The sequence below is a fragment of the Pleurodeles waltl genome, chromosome 3_1 (genome assembly GCF_031143425.1).
Source record: "Pleurodeles waltl isolate 20211129_DDA chromosome 3_1, aPleWal1.hap1.20221129, whole genome shotgun sequence".
Classification (NCBI taxonomy): Eukaryota; Metazoa; Chordata; class Amphibia; order Caudata; family Salamandridae; genus Pleurodeles; species Pleurodeles waltl.
In genome coordinates this window covers 405,304,432-405,324,342 of record NC_090440.1, presented here as the reverse complement: position 1 = coordinate 405,324,342, position 19,911 = coordinate 405,304,432, and the positions used below count along the sequence as shown (strand labels likewise).

At 42.2% G+C, this 19,911-nt stretch overlaps 1 protein-coding gene across 2 annotated transcripts in view; it reads left to right on the top strand.

Annotated features, from left to right (window-relative positions):
- The window catches only part of LOC138284150 (ras and EF-hand domain-containing protein-like), a 226,438-nt gene that overhangs the window by 130,216 nt on the left and 76,311 nt on the right, over positions 1-19,911 (top strand). For both annotated transcript variants that reach the window (XM_069222634.1, XM_069222635.1), the window contains 2 exons: positions 5,999-6,114; positions 6,325-6,393. In XM_069222634.1, coding sequence (XP_069078735.1) covers positions 5,999-6,114; positions 6,325-6,393 — 185 coding nt within the window. The remainder of the gene's footprint in view (positions 1-5,998; positions 6,115-6,324; positions 6,394-19,911) is intronic.

The window sequence follows — 19,911 nt, the reverse complement described above, 5'->3', positions numbered from 1 at the left end:
GCACAAAGGATGGAAACCATACCCCAACTTATCTATCACTCAACCTGTTGTGGGTAACACTTTTAGGCAACAATGGAATAGGAAACAACAGAAAGTTTTCCCTACACTTGAAAAGGAACCCTTGCCTCACATCCGCGACACTCTAGAAGTCTGGTCCACTACAAAGCACGTCAGGAATGCAGCCCTGCAATTTACATTGCTGTCTGAGGTTCTTCTTAACCTCATCTTATGTATCACTCTGGAACAAGTAACCATAATGAATTCCTGGGTTGCCACAGTCACATGCAGCTCACTCGCTCTACAGACATTTTCATATGCAAATGTAATAACTAACACACATGTGCCAGCCATGTCCCAAATGTATTGAGTATAAGACATTTTTCAGGGGACTGACTGACAAATCAAAATCCTGGGAAGGGCCAGTAGGCATCTCTTCCCTGTCAAGCGAAAGGTAAATAGGCTTAGCATGCCTTAATAATTAATTGATGTCCCACGGCTAGTGTTCTGCCCGGTGTGCTGTCGGTGCTCATGCTCAGTGAAGTAAGGTGTACCTAAAATGTCCCTCCAGACCACAGTGTTCAGCTCTGGGTCTCACTTCGTGTCACTTGATGTGAGAATTTAAGGCAATGGTGCACGCTCTCCAGAGTCATGTAGGAGACCTTTTCTCATCTCAATAAAGACTCCATGAAATTATAAAAATGCATTATACCCTGAATCTATTGATTGTCATGTAATTGGCCATCTAAAATCTCAAAGCCCCATATTGTTCTTTTCTACAGAATACTCTGTTGTTCTGTTATGTTTCGAAAAACGTTGTGCTGTGCAATGTCCTAAAACCTCATAGAGAGGGCCTTCTTATAAAAAACAAATACACTCTAAATTGGGAAGCAGCGCCATATTTTTGCAAGTCAGTCTGAATCTATATGCCTGTTAGATTGTTAAATGGGTTCAGGATGCATCCAGAAATCTGCAGGACGTCTCCGCTTCTCTCTCCTCAGGCTCCAGCAAATTCTCTTCAGCAATCCTGGTGCTCCTTTCATGCTGGCAACCAGCACTGAAGAAGCATCAGGATTGGAAGGAGTGGCCTCTCTCGGCGCTCTTAAGAGCACTGGAGGCCTGTGCTTTCTCTAACCCCTGCTATCTGAAGACAGCTGGGGTAGAAAAGTTTAACGTGCTCTTGTCTTGCCCTATCCTTTTCAGACCTCTGCTCACCCTCCTTGTCCCACAGCACCCTCAAGATGCTTCCACTGTACATGCTGTTCCCCAAATGAATGACCTACAAAAGCACAATGCGAGAAACACAACCATACTGGAAAACAAACTCAGCTTTGCAAAACGCTGCAAACCAGCTAACACTGCAGGAGGCCTCGTCCAGGGCCTTAAGAGTATGGTTTGTTCATGGCAGCCCAACCATACCTTGATAGCGCTTAGACTGCACTCCACTGGGGAAAAGAAGGTTGAATTGACCAGCAAGTAGACTGAGGAAGATTTGAGCACCAAGGCAATTGGTGGAAAGTAGATTTTGGCATAGATGCCGACGGCATGTCGTTAGATTACTTCTTGATGGACATGCGTGGGTGCCCTGCTCATATGTTTCTTTTCATGTGGCAGTAGGTTGATGGACTAGTAGTCGTGACTGAGGGTGAATGCTCTTTGGCAAGTGGTTGACTTTGCCCTAAAGCCTCAAAGTGCAGGGCCAGACACTTGTTATAACCGCAGAACAGAATGTGGAGAAACCTGCTGCACTAGGTTCCACAGACTGTGACATCACACGCTGCAGCTGGTAAAACACAGAGTCAAGAATACTGCGGGTTATAAATAGGACGTTCTTGATGCCCAACCGTCAGACGCAATCCCTAGTTCCACTCGGTCTTATAAAAAGTTGATGAATTTCAGGACCACCGTTCTCATGCAGTCGGATGCGCGACATCACAATGGACGCAATTGTGAAGAATAGGCCTCTAACAGAGGCATTGAAAAGTAGTGAGATTCAGTCTCCTGCTAGCTATACCAAAGTTTAAGTGTAGCAGTGTAAGCAGTGACAGGAATTCGCACCAGCTGAAGACGGGAGTACTATTGCATGATGGAAGTGGGTGTCGGTTTTCACTAATGTGCACCATACACACTTGATGGCACTTCTATCTTTGGATTTGGTTGGTGCTACATTTACAGTAAGAGCCGCTGTGTTGAACATGCTACTGGGACATGACATACTAAAAGAACATGGCATACAGTGTGAACATAAGAGTCTCCATTTTGGTTTGGTGGCCCAAAAGACCCTCAATGATAAATCTCCCAATTGAAACGTGTTGACACGCTGTCTCAGTACCGTACTGCGAAGTTTAATTACTGCCTTGACGCAAGCCATAACATGCAAACTGAAACCAACTGTGGCTGTAACTCAGTGGCAGGCACAACTTAAACTCTGCATAGTTATACTCCTCACTTCTGCTTGCACTAGTGGATCACTCTCACTGTTTGAGTAACATCTCTCCATCTCGTCCATTTACGACAGGGAATCCTCAACCCTCTCTTAGTGGAAGTAAACTTCCTAGAAGTGTCTTACACCTCCTCTGGATTTGTAATTGTAACTAGTGAGACATAGCTTTTCATGTGGTGTCAACAGTCCCTAGCTAAGTGAAGCAAAGACATGAGGCAAAGTTTATGGGAAGAACCACTATTGTGGAATACACTCACTCCAGTGCAAAGTAACTCACCCACAAGACGTTAGCCCTTAGTGGTTATTTGCTAAGCATCTCCGACTTGTTGTTCACCAAAGCACTGAGGGACAGGGTTCAGTGTTCTCTTTCCTTCCTCTGTGCTTCATGAAGGTAGTCTCTATGGCATGAAGAGCTTTGGGTATTCGTCAGCTGGGGTTCCTGCAAGAGGCATGGTGCCTGGCTATTCAGCTCTTGGGTTCTCACAAGCATGGTCCTTCTTGTCAGGCTGGAATCCTTAAACTAGCATGGATATTTTGTTTTCAGGGGTGATGACAGGTCCCTGCAAACCATGCCAGCCGTGGCACATCAGAGGCCCCACAGGGATATCACAAGAAGGCAACCACAGGCACCTCTTTTCAGAGATAACCTCTCAACTAAGCTGACTAAGTGGAGTGTTCGTCTCATGCATGAGTGATCAGGCAACAGCACAGTCCAGTGAAGAAAGAACCAATTACCTTTGTAGCTCTCGGATCATCCATCCATTCTGGAGAGATACATTGGAAGTTCCGCTAAGGCTTCCCAACATGTGGCTTGCCTGGTGTACACTAAACAAGGCTTGGTACATGTTTTTGCTCCACTCCCCTTTTTCATGTCTTCTTCTCCAAGCCTGCAGGGTTTAATTTTGGTGGTGCTTATGCTCCCTTAAGGGGATGCAACAACCACCTTCCTGTGTGGTCTGTGTGTAAAAAAATCCCTCACCAGAAATTATTGTAGACTTTCAGTTGAAGGTTTCTTACACTCTTCTTACTTGGAAGTTATTTTCTGACCTTGAGATTGGTCTTCGAGGTCATGTAATTAGTACTTTGTTGATTGGGTCAGCAGTATCAGTAGATCTAGGTTTGCAGAAAACTAGGCACACTAAGCACAGGTGACTAGGTACAGCCCACTTGATGTATAAAACGGATATGCTAATAAAAGCAACTAATGAGGCATACATGGTGACTGATGCCCAGACTTATGAATTCTCTTTAAACAATTCCATACAGGAGCAGGGTGGTGTTGACAGTGGTGGTCCGGATTGTAGACCCGTCTCTAGTGTGGTTGGAGATCTCAAGGAACACTTGTACTTGCATGGGATGCTGAACATTTCATGCAAGAGTCAATGAACTATCCTTAATTTCGCTAGAACAGTGTTAGTTTCAAGCAAATCCTCAGCCTTTTCACACCTGTATAGAAGCTCTTATGTCGTTGTTGGTTGCAGTAGGATGCATGAACACACACAAATAAAGGCTCAGTCTTTGTCGAAATTTCCAAGTCTTCCAATTAATGAACCATCAGGAGTATGGAAATAGGATGTTGAAAGTGCTTCATGAACAATTTGCAGTTCCGGGGGACGCAGTCATTTTTATGGGCAATGACCTTTGAGAGGAACACACAAATGGGGATTTTTGGGTTAGGCCCTGTATTTTGGAATCTGTGGCAAGTGAGCAAAGTGCTCAGGACTGTCCTAGTCAGTCTGAAAGTTTATTTTCATGGACTGGTGAAATCTGACTTGTGTATGTCTTTTGTAGCCATAAATCATCTGAACTTGATCAGTTAATGGAGATTTCGCTGACCAATGTTTGTTGATTCAGTCTTACCTGTACTGACGATCGCCAGGTTAGTAGACTTCAATTTCACTTCCACACTGACCATGAAAATATTTGCAGCATATTTGTACTTTGGTCTTTTTGCATCGTGGTTCTGTAACAAATGTGCCTACAGAAATATTTCTTTAACCAAGTATTCACGTCAAATCTAAACGGTGCTCTATTTAGATTTTCTTGTCGCTAGTTCTACTTTTGGGAACCCTGCGTTCTCTGGATACATTTCTTATACTGGATTGTTTACCTCTCAAATGATTGCATAGTTATCAAACGCCTGTTTATGGGCTCCAACTGTTCTACATGTATTAGAATATATTCCATATCAACTGCAGGACAAAGGAGAGAGACTGAGTGTCTAAAGTGCTGTCTGATACCTATACAAAATAAAATAAAAACTTCGTAAATTGCTGCCCAATCTATGTCATAAAGTGTGCAAAATTCCAGTATGTGCTACAGACTTCTCTGTATGAATAATCCTTTAAGATAACTGAATATATATATATATATATATATATATATATATATAGAGAGAGAGAGATGATTATTGAAGATACGCTTTCTATTGTTACAAAAACAAAAAAATACCTTCATTTTCTGTTTATGGCTCCTTTCATTGAACTGAAGTGTTGTTTTCTAAAGTAGTCCCCTTTCTTGTTTTGTGCTTTTGGATAAAAGTTTAATGCGCATGGAGAATCCAATTTATGGTAAAGCACCCGTGGCTATTAGAGCACTAGCGTAGTCAACCATGACTTAAAAAATGTAATATCAGTATAAGAAATATCCCTTTGAGCATGTTGCAGCCTGTTTTTTGGAGGCAACTGGAATGTTTTATAACTATTGAATTTAAGGCACCATGTCGCTGTATTGAATTATAACGTTTGTAGAGTCATTTAGTGAGCATTCTATAACTCACTGGTGCTTTCAAATCTCTTGATGTAGTAGTGAAGGAAATTTTAAAATTGTTAGATTCAGATATGATAAGTTTCTTGGCATAAGTGGTCTGCATTCGTTAACACAAACTAGCAGTGGGAATTGGAGTCTTCAGCTGGTGATCATCTAATCAACACCAGCAACAATGGGTGTTGCTGCTCCATCAAGAACGATGACTCTAATTACTTGCTGTCATGTGCTAGGCTTTGCTAAGATGTATGATTGCTGTACCTAGAACCTCATTGCATTAGAGGAATTAAATTGTTTCACTTTGGCCTACTGAAAATCATGGCTTGATGGTGGGTCAAAGAATCATCTACTACTTGTAGACAAACTATGTCCATATATCAGAGTCACCACCTCAAACTGCATTTTGAATGTTTTAGGAGACTTGGTGATGGAGGAACCAGGCATGTTTTTTCAATAATGCTGCTGTAGTGTTTATTTCAGGAGTTCAGGTAGTCGTTATGGAATAATAATAAATCTGTGAGTTGATAAGATATTGGTGACTACTTGCAGCCTCATACATGGTCATATCAGTGTGCCTTAGTCTTTGTGGTAGCAATCTTCATATCCTGGGGCTGACAAATCATTCTCATCTATATCGTGGGATAGTGGGCTCATTAGTGGGAGGTTTGAATGGTGGCCTGACATTAACCTACGTTTTGAAATGAATAGGCTTGTTTGAGTATTATGATCGTTGAAAATATCTAAAGCAGCATTGTTTTCAAGAAACCTGTATCTACATTATTTTCTTTCAAGGAAAATGAACATCTAACACGAAAACTGCTTGAGACCCAAACCAACGTAGCATTGCTCCATACAGAACTGGATAAGCTGAAGAATGACTACACGGACCAACAGATCCATCATGAAAGGTGTCTGTACTTATTTGTGTTTTAAACTAAAGGTTTGCCCTTCTCCCTGTTAGGCTAATATCAGTGTGCACCTATACTAGCTGTTTGGCATCTGTGCTTCTTGTTCATGTAATTATTAAGAAAGAGTCATCCCTGTTCTACTTTGCCTCCAAGCTAGATTGTATACCTCAGAGTCTGGAAATGTTTATAGCTGTTTATATTTTTCCGTAGAGAAAAAGAGATGATGAGGCTGGTGACAGATGAGAGCAGGGGATACAGCAGCCATATTGAAATACTACAGTATGTATATACTTTTTAAACCCTCATTATCTTTGAATTTAAGGGTCATGAAATGTCACTAATGATGCTGTTATTGAAAGTATAAATGTGAGTATTACATCTATATGGTTGAGTACTTTCTGACCTATCTAGACTTGCTAGACCTTTGAGAAACTCACAACATAAAAAGTTGTTCTAAAACTAGTTGTGGTCCTCCCGGATCAAGTAGTAGGGTTAAAAAATTCTTTGTTCACGTCTCTGGATCAAAACATAAGAATAGCATTTTGGTGGGATATGTCCACTGCAAAAAAGTCAGTATTTCAGTTCGATGAGGTAAAGTCATGGAGAATTAGCAAGTATGAGGAATGGTAATGACAGTGATGATTAGAACTTGTTTCAATGTACTTGGTCACAGATGATTTGGAACATATTTGAACACTTTCACATGTTTGTTTTTGAAACATAGTCGGTTGCCGAATTAGTCACTCATCAGCCTCTAATGTGCCAGCATGTATACAGATCACCATAAAAATACCTTCAACGTTGTATTATCCTGCATAAGCCACAGTATTGCATCTTCTCTGTTAACATAGAGTTGCCACACTAATCTGGCAGTGAAATTCTACACTTCTTTCCATCCCCTTTAGGTGTTTCAGATACTAGACAAACACCAGAAATTAGAGATCAAAATGCTGTTCCTTCCAGTTTCAGCCTGGCTGATGCACAGAGTTTTGGTGCCAGCTTTAATTTGTTTTGCCATCACTTTCCTTTGCATTGGGGGGTCTATGGACGCTTTTTGAATGGACAGGCACCTGGTGCCCTTGGGAATATAGGTGATATCCTTACACTGCCCTACTGTAGAATTAGCCAGATTCTAAACTTTGCAGTTCCATCATGGTACTGTTTCACTCCTTGAGCTGGAGATTCAGCCACCTCTCCCAGGAGTGCAAGATGGGCCCTTGCATCCTCTGTAGAGCAGCGAGGTCTCCTCAGTCAGGAAAGTTTCATCTAAAAACTTTAAGTATAGTTGAGAAGAGAGGTTGGAATCATTGCATGTGTCAATACAGTTCACAACCTTCACTACTGTAGGTTTCATTAGTCTGTTGTTTGTGTACATTCCCTGCAGTTGTTAAGACTCTCATCCTCATCCAACCCATAACCTCATTAATGTTCCCCTCCTTCTAAAAAGATAATTGAGTAAGCTCATGATTACTTCACTTAATTATTTGAGACATGGGTGAGCCTCCTCTTTATGCTTGCATTGGAAAACTCTTGGGAGGTGTTGAATGTGCAGGGCTGTAGCCTCTTCAGTCCTCATCCCATGTTCCCTACCTTTGATTCTAAGAAATCTTTTAAACTGTTATCCTTAATAGAATTCCTCAAGTTTGAGAATGTTTTATATACTTCTGTGACTGAACTCCTCAGCGTTTCCCTAATTCCCCCATGGAGTTGCAGTTAGTTGGATACTAGCAAAGCACATATTCACCAACAAGGCTCTAGGGCTGATCGACCCACCGGATTGAAAGACAAGAGTAAACGTGGCGGGAAATATGGCACAAAATAAATTTCTAATTAGTTTTCCAATTGTGCTCAGGGCCTGGGAGACAATAAAGTTTATTGCACACTCCAGAAATGTGGTCAAATGTACTAAGTACCATTCTGAAGGTCTGATTTTTAAATCATTTGAAATCTTCCAAATAAAGTAACTAGGAACATCAGATATAAGGCAGGAACATAGTTGCTGATAGTTTGCTTGTCCTCACCCAGACACAAAATAGAACTGAGACTATTCTAAAAAGAAAGGATAAAGCAAGTGTCTCTACTGCTTTTTCAAGGCAGTTTTCTTCATCCTTCTCTAGGTTTGCTGACCCATCATTTGCGGGGGATTTTTCATCACGTGCTTCTCTGAGAGAAGAATATTTGCTTTTCCATTTCTGAGAGTAACACTTGTGTTTAAATGGCTTTCAGCTTGCACCCTGTTATGCTCCTATGGTGTAGTAATGGCCTGCTCTGCAAAGTGTGTACAAAGTTGACTAATGTTTTAGACTGTCCCAATGTTTAAAATGCCTTGCTTGATTTTTATGAATTCAATGTTTATATTTTGCCAGGAGCTGTGATATTTCTGTGCCCGTGCAAATCTGGAAATCCAGTTGGTCTATGAGCCACCTCTATCTCCTCTCGAATCCCACAAAGCAAAGCTGACCACCAAAATTACACTGCCAATTTCAGAAAGATTTTAAACATAAGCGATGTGGGGTCTCTTTAGATTTCTCCGAAGGCACAAGTCCTGCTGGTAAACCCCTTCCCCAGTATCCTGGATCATGTATCACCAGCGGTTTAAACATTTTTTACTTTTCTACAGCAATGGGCCATCTGCTCAAAGTACAAATTTCTCTTTGGTATCACTGGGTGCAGATATGCAGTGCTGCTCCCTTCCAGTGCATCATCCTCACAATTCCACAATTATCAATCTGTGAATCCTGGATAATTCTCAGAATGGCCCCTGCAGCTAATAACCGGGAACCTTCATCATAGTTTTTAAAGCGTTTCCCCTATTTAGATACCGAAGTTATTTCAAGATGGTAACCCTATCTCACTTTATTCAACTCATAAATGGGCATTGATTCACAGCAACCAACTCATCAAAAATTCTGAAATTCCTTTTAATAAACGCATTCTGTGATCTGGGGCAAACATTCTGATACCACAGGTTTAGTACTGGTGCTGCTCCTACTATCAAACGCATGCCCTTGCAGGTGATTTTAAGAGTAAAAGTCCTGGACATTAGTCTTGCCTATAAAATGAAGATGTTTACATGGCATCATTCAGCTCTGGACCACTATCATAACCTAAAGTACTAGTCCATATCCCTGAAGTTAACACTACTTTATCTGGTCACCCTACATAGAAGTTGCTCTCTGGTAACCCCACCTCAAAGAGCTTTATCTTCCCAATACCGTGGTATGAGATTTCAGAATGGAATCAGCCTGTGGAGATGAGCATGTAGTTTGTGCAAGGTCAAACAACACATTGTTTCTCTTAACTTAGAGTGATGTGTCCCTCAAAGAAAGAACACCTGCCTATAAATTGATGGTCCTTCTGGCTGTAGTGTTTGCTCTCCTAGTGTTCTCTGGTACAAAATGGTTTAAACATAATACCAGAGCATCGGGCCTTTACAGGGGATTAAAGGCTGTTGAAAATGACGCATCTTGTGTTTTGGTGTTTTATGAGTACAGTGGGATTTACAGATTTACAGCATGAAAGTGCAGCAAGAATGCTCTTCCTTTACGCCTGTCTGAAATGCTCTACTCATTTTCTGTTAAGTACACTTTCTGCGGTCCCTATTGTAGGTCTTAAGTAGAAGAAGAATAAAGTCTTTCATTTGTGGCGGCCCCTCCCCCGCTGAGGTTCACAAAAGGAGAGAAATAGCAAATATAATTATAAGCTGTCTGAAATGCCAATGATACCCAAATCTTTCTCTAAGTCCCTAAATGTATACATTGTTTACATGCACCAGGTCACTCAACCCCTACCATTCTATTGACACTATTGTTTAAATACTATTTCAACTGCATTGCAGACATTGCAAAAGTGTCCTTCTCATGTTTTTCCCTTTGACATTGTGTGGGTATAACAGAAGGGTGAGGGGGGGTCGCTGTCTCTCAGCAGTGGACTAAGGCTAACAGACTTCTAAACAAAGGCTAGTAACTTTGGTGATACAAATTAGTGTGCATTTAAGCTGGGGAACTATTGATACATTTAAATTTCTCTAACTTTGAACCTCCGCTTTGTCAAACCTGCAATCCAAATGCAATTCAGCACACCTTTAGTTCAACAAGGAGGACAGTGCTAGCAAAATACACCATTGTCCAATTTCTTTTGGTGTAGTATCCTTTTGTTTACCTGAAGTGTGTTTGAGCAACTGAGACATACAAGCCAACTTGACTCCAACTATAGTTGCTAAATAGGTAATTCTCTAGGTGCCCACCCGCTGTCAGCATTAGCCCTACCCTCACGTCCCCCACAATCAGTGTAACACATGTAAATCAGGAGGTGCTCTGGGGGACTGGCAGTAGCAGCAAAAATGTATATCACACCACTCGCACTCTCCCAACCAGACTCCTAGCCTCAGCCAAGCTAGTAAAGTGCTATGTCCATCCTAGGATCTCCCTAGCAAAACAAGAGTACACAGCAACACCACGGTGCTGCCCCAGCACTCCTTCGTTCTCACTTGGCCTAGGCATGGGACCCGGGTATCAGTTGGCACAGGTGCGCACGCACACACTCTTGTACGCACTAGCTTCCAGCACCCTAATGCGGTGCCCTGATGACTACCAAGTGGATGCCCTTCTGCTTTCAGACTCCCTGTTCCCAATCTGCCCTCCACCTGCCACCCAGCACTCCAGTTCCCTGCACCCCACCACAACCCTCAGAATATTGTACTTTTCCCCTGGACACCTAACTGCTTCTGGCTAGGTCACACTCCCCAGGTGTTGGGCTTATGCTGGGAGACAGGAAAAACAAAGGCCAGCAGACAAACAAGGTGGAGATGTTCAGTCTCCAAATATGACGTTCACTGAGAGATCTACAAAACACAAGAGGGGGGTCCCTGGGACCATCCGACAGAAGATCCGATGTTACAAAGAAATAACCAAGTTCAGCACCTCCGGAATGGAGAGATGCTGTTAGGGCGTGTTCTCTTGACTTGCCGCAGACAGTTCAGATTGTACACAACAAGTTACCAGGTCCGTGCCTCTGGACTGAAGACACATTGTCTGTTGCCTCTGAACCTCCACTGGCTCCCAGACAGGTTTGATCCAATGTATAAAGTGCTCAGTGACGTGTTCTCACACAACAGAGTACACTACTCAGAGATACAGTAGCTTGGAGTTCCCTGAGGCACAAGGTGGTTCCAACCAATTCCTGGTTTTCCGTACCCTTGTGGGTTCAGGTACTCCGTTTAGTTTGCTATAACCTTAGCCATACTTGACTGTCACTCCAGATGCACACACTAGACCCAAGTTCTGTTGTGCTGCACTAGGCCACGTGCAATGCTCCTCGGGTTGTACCCATACCTCTGGGGGTTCAAACCTATGAATGGGCACAGCACACAATGAGCATGAAGTTGAGTTTTCACGCAAGACACATGCTTCCCACTTGACCCCCGAGAAGACTCAGCAGGGTTACACAAAAATAATCCGTCACTTCTTAAGCCGTCTCAGGGTGCAGTGGTCCTCACTTTTGAGGGCCAGACACCAGTTGTGCGCATAATACGTTGCTACTTTGCACCTGATGCGTCCTGGTCTCAAGACTTCTTCCTTAGGCCACGCGCACACTTCTTCTGCCTCGTGGAATCCGGCACAGTGTGAGCACAATAGAGGGCACCGCTCTCCAGATATTACTTATTACGTTGTAAGCTCCCATTCCTTCCGGAGGTTTTTGATGTCCCAGAGACTTCCGCCGAAAACAGGGGGCAAGCCAACCTGCCTTGGAGAGCCACACTACAGCATGCAATCAGCCACAGGACAGTCTCTTATACTGGAAGAGTTAGCAGATCCCCTTTCTGGACAGTTATCCTCCTGTGCCCCCAGTTTCCTCTGCCAGTGTGCCGACACGGTCCAGCCGCACTGGTTCTGCATATCCATAGGTGATACTCTGAGTTGCAGACATTGAGTATCCCTTGTTATACTAAATAAATGCTTTGAAGTTGGGGAGGGTTCAAATGGTATACTTTTAACCACAGATGTCTCCCCTGAATTTCTTCCCTATCTGCCCTGGAACATAGATCTGTATCTGTATGGGTGCCAGGCTCTGGCTCTGGAAGGCCAAGTGTCACAACCTCTCCCCCATTTCTATCTGGCCAGTCCCCAAATGGCAGGAATCTGTCGTTCTGGATGCCCAAGTTTTATTGCAGTTATCTGGGGAATGCGCAGATGTGATCTTCACCCAGGACCAATGGAATGAACCCTAATTTATGGGGCACCACAACCAGTCCCGACCTAGAACTGCCCACTTCACCGAAGTAGCCCTTCTTGGGCAATGATGACAAAACTACCATTATCAATAGTGTGGGTTTGTCGTTCCGAGTTCAATGATACCAAACAGCATGAGGTTGCTCCCCTGCAATCCAATAGGGCAACTGGACGTAATAAGTCTTGGCTTCCCATATTACTATATTAGTAGAGCAACACTCATGGGTAGTGTAAACACGCATGTGTGTTCAGCACTTCCCGACTCACATGCAGTGGCGAACGCACCCTCCTGCTCACGCAGGTGGCCCTTCAGCGACAGCATCAACATGCTGCTCATACACCCTGGTTTGCCTGAACTCAAAAGCTCTGTCCCTATTCGGAAGCACTCAGGCGTGAATGTGCGCACCGTGGTCACTATTGCCATGCTTGCCCTCCTATACGAACCACTCTGCCAAGCCGTGATTATGCTCAGTAGATATGCTGGGCATGTGGCAGTGCCGTAGTCACATGGTGAGAGTTGCATGTGCAGTGTTGAGGCCCGAGTTGTAAGAGGGCTGGCGAGGAGCGTATACTACAGCTGCACAGGCCTTGTACCATGCAAGGCACAAGCTGACATTTATCTTTTTGTCTCCTTATGACATACTGCAGAAACTTTATTTAGAATCTTTGAAGTTATGGTTGTGTTTGGCCTGAGCAGGATTTGAGGCCTGGCAGTTGGTTTCTGGCTGGCAGGAGGCAATCACACTGCGGCAGACTGTGCGCTATTAAAGAGTTAGATAATATACTTTGAAGTCTCTGAGGTCTTTGCTACATTTTGGCGCTAGCCAGCCAAACATGTGATCGTCAAACCTATTTCATAGTCCCTGATATGAGGAGAAAAGCATGACCATCAGATATGCAGTACAAATGCAGAACGCCCAGATTTGCCTCAACAAGTGGACAACTGACAGCCACTACACCGACTGTGAATAACTCCACTATTTATAAAAATTACTGCTGAATTGCACTGCACTGCTGTGCTCAACGGGCAGCTCGAGCCGTGATCCAAAGGTTTACCACCACAAAAGATGCTTGGAGCCTTCAGTGGCAACACGCACACCTGATTGTTACATTGTCTTAAGAATCTTTGAAACCCCGGTGCACAGAGCGGTCTGAATTTAACATTAGTAGGGGCGCGCACAAGCAACTTGATGAGAACAGCATTAAATCTCCCTATCTCATAATGGAGAGAAAGTTTCAACAGTATATGTGTGTCGCTCAGCGTGAGAAGAGTAACTCACATTCATTAGTCAGTGGCTTCACGTGACTGTTGGATGACCGCACCTTAGCTTGACCCTTTGGAAAAATAATGATGAAAAGCAGAGGACTGTTCTTTTTCACTCCATAGCTCTCATAGTCTCTAGCATGGAGTCCTCTGCAATTGTTGTTCACCTCCCTTTTTTCCTCACCATGGTACACCTTCTGTCCAGTGGGAGTACTGAATAGATTTATTTGAAAATGATTTGATTGCTTTGGTTGGGCAGGACTTTAGACCTGAAAGGAAAAAAACCTTATTTTTAAGTACTTTGGAAAAAGTTTCTTCCTGAAGCACTTGACATTAATGATCAACCTATACGTGACATGGTGAATATAAAGAGGCAAAACTGCATTTGGAGCGCAGATTTGCCAAAGAGGGGAATATTGTCATGTCAGGATATACATTTTATACTTGCCTATACAAGTCAGGTGAGTCAGTGGATGACTGTGTCAAGTTTGTGTGAACTTCCTGTCAAGTGCTGTTTTGGCCAAATGACTAAAGAACTCATTTGTGACCAGTTAATCGTTCAGTGTAGGAGAAAGAGACACAAGAGCTATGGGTAGCGAAACAATTTTCTTTGACGGATGCACTCAGCAAAGCCTAGGTAGCAGAGGAATCAGAAAACATGTAAGAAAGATAGGGCAAGCGTGGAGATGAGGTATCCCTGGTAAACAAAAAGGAAGATCCCCAAGAGAGCACTGGTGTCATTAACAACCAAATAGCCAACAGGTTACAGAAGGGGGGCAGTAGTTACTTCAAATCCTCTAAGGTTTGTTATAGATGTGGGAGTGCTTTCTGTTATGGAGACTCTAAGTCATGTTATGCTGGTCGCAAGGGCCATTTTGCCCACTTGTGCAAAGAAACCAACAAGTCACATGTAGTTGTCACAGAAGAACCAAGAAAAGACAGACAGGAAAATATTGTGTTGCGCCTATATAAGGAGGGAGATAAAGAAGGGGGAAGACTCGGACCAAAAGCAAGTTTTGTAATCAAGGATAGGGATGTCCAATTCATGGTAGATTTAGGGTCCTTGTACACCATAATTCCGAAAGTATGTTAAAAAAGGAATGGCAAAATGAGGATTTAACGGCCAAGGATATTAATCCGAGGGAATACCAAGTAGAGAGAATTGATATCTTGGGATACTTCCAAGCCCAGTTAAATTCCTGACAAGATAAATTGAAGGGAAAATATATGTTGCACAGAATGGCCATCAATACTGGTTTGGGTGCACCAATATGATTTATGTATCATAATCAATCTGCATGCTCCCAGTCAGGTTATGGACGATATATTGGTATCAATAATGCGATTATTGATGTGAGAGAGGTGTTTAGTGACACATTGGGTCAATTGAAGGCATACGTCCACAAAATCATCGTGAAGCATGGTGCGGTTCCAGTAAAACACATAGAGAGTGACTGTGGTGGTTAGGAGTGAAGTAAAGAAAATGTTAGTAGACACGATGAGGGAGAGTGTTATCAATTCTGTGGAAGCTTCAAGTTGGAACTCACTGGTGGTAATAACTAGAGAAGCTGATGACCGGTTAAGATTTTATGTGGACTTGAAGAGGCTGAACCAGAATATAGTTATGGACGCCCTCTTTTTACCTAACATTAACAAATAAATGTTAGTGCTCAAAAGGGGAAAGTTGTTCTCCAAACTGGATCTAAAGTGTGCATATCAACAGATCTGCTTTCACGAGGAATCAACGAGTTTAATCGCACTTGTTACAATGGAGTGCACATTTCAGTTTACCAGAATGCCCTTTGGGTTATCATCGGCCACAAGCATCCTACAATGCATGATGGCTGAGGTATTTAAATGGTTCAAAAATGTCATCTATTTTCAGGATGGAGGAGACTGTTCAAGAACATAATTGTGCTTTAAAACCAGTTTTGTGCAGGTTGTGGGATCAGGGGCTCACCCTGCAGAAGGAGAATGCACATTTCCTTTTGAGTAGATGAGTATTTGGGTCACACCATTTCAGACAAGCGGGTCAAACCCAAGGCAGATTTGCTTACAGCTATTATATCGACCCCCATACCTCAGGATAAAGCCCAGTTATGATCTTTCATGGGTCACATTGAATTCCACTCTAAATTTGTGGAAACGTTTGCTGGGAAGACAGAGCTTAAGTCGGATATTAAGAAAAGGGTGTGCATTTGTGTGGTACAAGGACCAACAAGAATCATTTGATTGCTTAAAGGAAGGAAATTTGTGAGGTAGGGATTTTGGTACCATTTGATACCCACTTGAAGTTTATCTTTATTGTTAATGCAAGTGCTTGGCTGTGGGGGCCATTTCCTCCCAGTTATAGGGAGGAGTGGAGAAAAACATTGCTTTTGCATCACGGTGTCATACTAATAACGAATGCAATTATTCAGTCATAGAGCGTGAGGTGTTAGCTGCAGCCTGGAGTGTTGAATACTTCAGGACATATCTGTGGGGTTTGGGTTTCTGTCTTCATACAGATCACAAACCTTTAATCAAGGTGCCAACACCAGGAAGGGCTGGGAAAGGTTCAGCAAGGTTGGCAAGGCTTGCATCTAGGTTACAGGAGTATAGGTATAAGATTGAGTACATTCTGGGTTGGTGGGATGCTTAAGTAGACTGTCTGACTTATGTTGTTAGATTAGACTGATGTTGACAAGGAGGTGGGGTTGGCAAATGAACAAGCAGGAGCTGTGTCATGGATGTTGGATGTAAGGGTGTGTGTTTGTGGACCCTTCACTTTGGGGTCAGAGAATGGAGGTTGATGAAGTATTATAGGTTGTTAAACAGATGCTTGTTGAAGACTGGAAGAAGGAGAGCACTGTTCTCCTTCTGTGAGGCCGTTTGTGAAAGTGCTTGACGAATTAACTTTGTGTGGCCAGGATGTTATTTTGTGGAATGAATAGTGTGTCCCACCAGGGGTCTCAAAGGGAAGATTGGGTCTGAAAGGAAAGTTCATTGGTATAGCACATGAAGGACATCTGGGCAAACGCTAACCAAGAGGAGGGAAAACTCTTGGTGGCCAAGGATGGATGATCAAATCGCATTGTGAGTGGAAAACTGTAAGGCTTGTAAAGAAAGTGAAAAGAGGCTTAAAACTGGTCTGCAGACCATACCACGTCACATGGAGGATCCAGGTAAACCTTGGAGTATGGTGTTTGGATTTTATAGGGCCATTTTCTGATGCAAGAGGAGAAGTAAAAAATGCTGAAGTTTTGGTGGATGTACACTTCAGGTGGTTGGTTAATTTTATGAGGGAAGTAACCACCAAGTGTGCCGTTATTTCTGTTCTGGAGAGAGTACTTATGGACAAGGGTTTTCTATAGTTACTTATTACAGATAACAGCACCCAACTCACCTTACAAGAAACTAAAACATTTTTGGAAAGCTGTAGTATTAAACATCACCTCATGGCACTATACAACCCTCAAGCCTATGGCATAGTAGAAATGGTGAACCGTCTGGTCAAAGGTATGATTTTGATGGTGATACAATGGGGGTGTAATGTGGAAGAAATGGTGAATAGCATCGTATGGGCTCATCGCACCACAAAGAATGAAGTGACTAAGATGTCAAAGTTTAAAAGCATGAGGGGAAGGAAACCAGGCACAAAATTGACTGCCGTGTGGTTATTTAATTGTGATTGCAGTGGAAAAAAGGCCCAATCTGGTGTAGTGACTAAAGAAATTAATGATTAGGTAGATTTGGTGGAGGTGAGACATGGAAGGGTGAATGTGGGCTTGTCCAAATTTTGGGGCCCATTTAAAGTGCAGAAGGTGTGCAAAGAATATGTGAAGTTTGATAATGGTGACAAATGGAACCGTCGCAAGGTGGCTTTGTATCAAAAAGGTAATGTTGGAAGCCGGGAGGAATATTGTAACCAGGAAGGTATTCGTAATTTCATGCTGATGGAAGATGCAGAATTGGTTGAAAGCTGTGGTAGGGGTATGTTGAGAGGAGAAAGTGGTTGTGGAGATTTCAGTAATAGTGAGTACAGAACAAACTTGTCTTAATCTGGCAGTAGTGAGGTGTGGATTCAAAGATGTTGCTGTTCTCCTCATCATTTGGAGGTTTATATACATGGACAGTGAATATTTTAGTTTTTGCTCAGTTCTCTCTGTTTTTGTATTTTGTTTTTATACCTCTTTATTTCTTTGTTTGGTTTTGAGGTAGAAAGGAGGGTGTTGTAATGGCTTATCTTTAGGTCTCTTTAAAACGTAGTGCAGAACCTTTATTTATAACCTTCGATGTTATGCATTCTATGTTTTTGTGTTTGGACAGCAGTATTCCTATGGTTCAACTCTCACCTCCTTTGAAATGCCCTTTTAATCCAGTTGTGAGTTGTGAGATGGGGTATGGGCCAATTTGCCCCCAGTCAAAATCTTGGAACTATAAAGGATTGAGAAACCCACAGTTTATTCATTGCTTGGAGATCCAATCTTGTAACATATATCAATTTGAATTATGGAATTGACACATCATGTCAGAGTGCTAGATCCAAAGTCTGTTTATTCGTGCACATTTAGGCAGAGAAACACAGCAAGCCAAAACGTGTTTCGCCTCCTAGGGTGTATCCACCTGGGGCTTCTTCAAGGCTGAAAAATATCGGCGTAGTCAGTTTTTAGAAAGAACTTTTGGGGAAGACATACATTACCCGTAAAATTGGTGGATAAAGAGAAGTCCCTAGGTATATCCAGTGCATCCGGTGCAAGGTCAAAAGAAAAGTAAGTCAATCACCACTTGTGATAGAGATGAAGTAACACGATTGTTTGTGTCTAGATTATCTCCAAATATCATAGTTGAGTCTTGCAAAGTAAAAACACACCCAATTAATGGGGCAGGTGCTGGCACAGTATAATTGTAATCTAAGAAGAATACATCTCTAATTTGTGAGTGCATTATCACTTGTTATTAAGTTACTCCGTTACTGCATGCTGTTATAATGCTGGTACAGTATAATTATAATCTATGTAGATGACACATCTAATTTAGAAGTGCATCAACACGTGTTATTAAATTACTCCGTTACTACATGCTGTACTGCAACACCGTAGAGTGGTCAAGATAAAACATACGTCATACCTATCAATAATCACCAAGGTAATCCTTTTTAAACCATTATTGAGTGAGCATATAATGTGGTCAATGGGAGCTCGTTTTGCTCCACTGTACACCTGTGTCTTGATGGGTGAAGTGGAAAGGCACTGGCTATGGAAGGACAATACAGAGGATCACACACAAAACATAATTTTTTGGGGACGATATATTGATGACATTCTTTTTATCTGGCAAGGCCAAGAATCTCTACTTAGACAATTCTTGCATACTCTCTCACCCAACAAATGTGGAACTGATGTGACCAATCAAATCTCTAGGAAATCAATTGAATATTTGCATCTTACCTTTTACATTGATCAAAATCAATAGTACTCCATAGAAAGGAAACCGCTGCCAACTCTATTCTTTATGCTACAAGCTGCCATTCACAAAGTACTATTAGAAATATCCCAGTAGGTGAATACAGAAGGGCCAGGAGAAACTGTAGCAATATGGAAGACTATGAGATAGCGGCAAAAAAATTACTGAAGGCTTATGCAGAAGAGGATATAACGGATCAGGACCGGACCACACAAAGGAACACTTTGCCAAAATTGACCGTAATGAAATTCAAAACAAAGAAAAACTCACTACCACAAACAAGACGTCCATTCGCTTCATTAATCATTAGAACAATGGTCATCAACACATCCACAAACTGCTTAAAAAACATTGGTATTTACTCACTAAGAATCCTTCAATTTCACAGAACATCAAATCTTTTCCACAGATAAGCTTCAATAGAGCACCCAGTCTCAGGGACAAAGTATGTTCTTCATGTTACCAAGAAAGGAACAGAACCAAACACTTTTTAAAACAAGCTACAGGGTTTTATACTTGTACCAATTGCTCAATTTGCAAACTGGGTCTTTCCAAATCAAAAAAGGTTACAATTAATGACCAAAATTTTTTGAGACGCCACTTCATTAACTGTGAAAGTACTAACATAATATATTCTATTACTTGCCGATGTGACATGGTTTACATATGTAGTACAACTAGAGCCTTAAAACAGGAATCCAAGAACACTATCACAATATACAAAAGGATGATCTGAGACATCCATTGGTAGAACATTTTGTAAAATGTCACCCCTTTACACAGACCTTTAAATTCTGTGGTTTACTCAAAATGAAACAACATCCCCGGGGTGGAGATCTGGAACTGAAGCTGCGACAA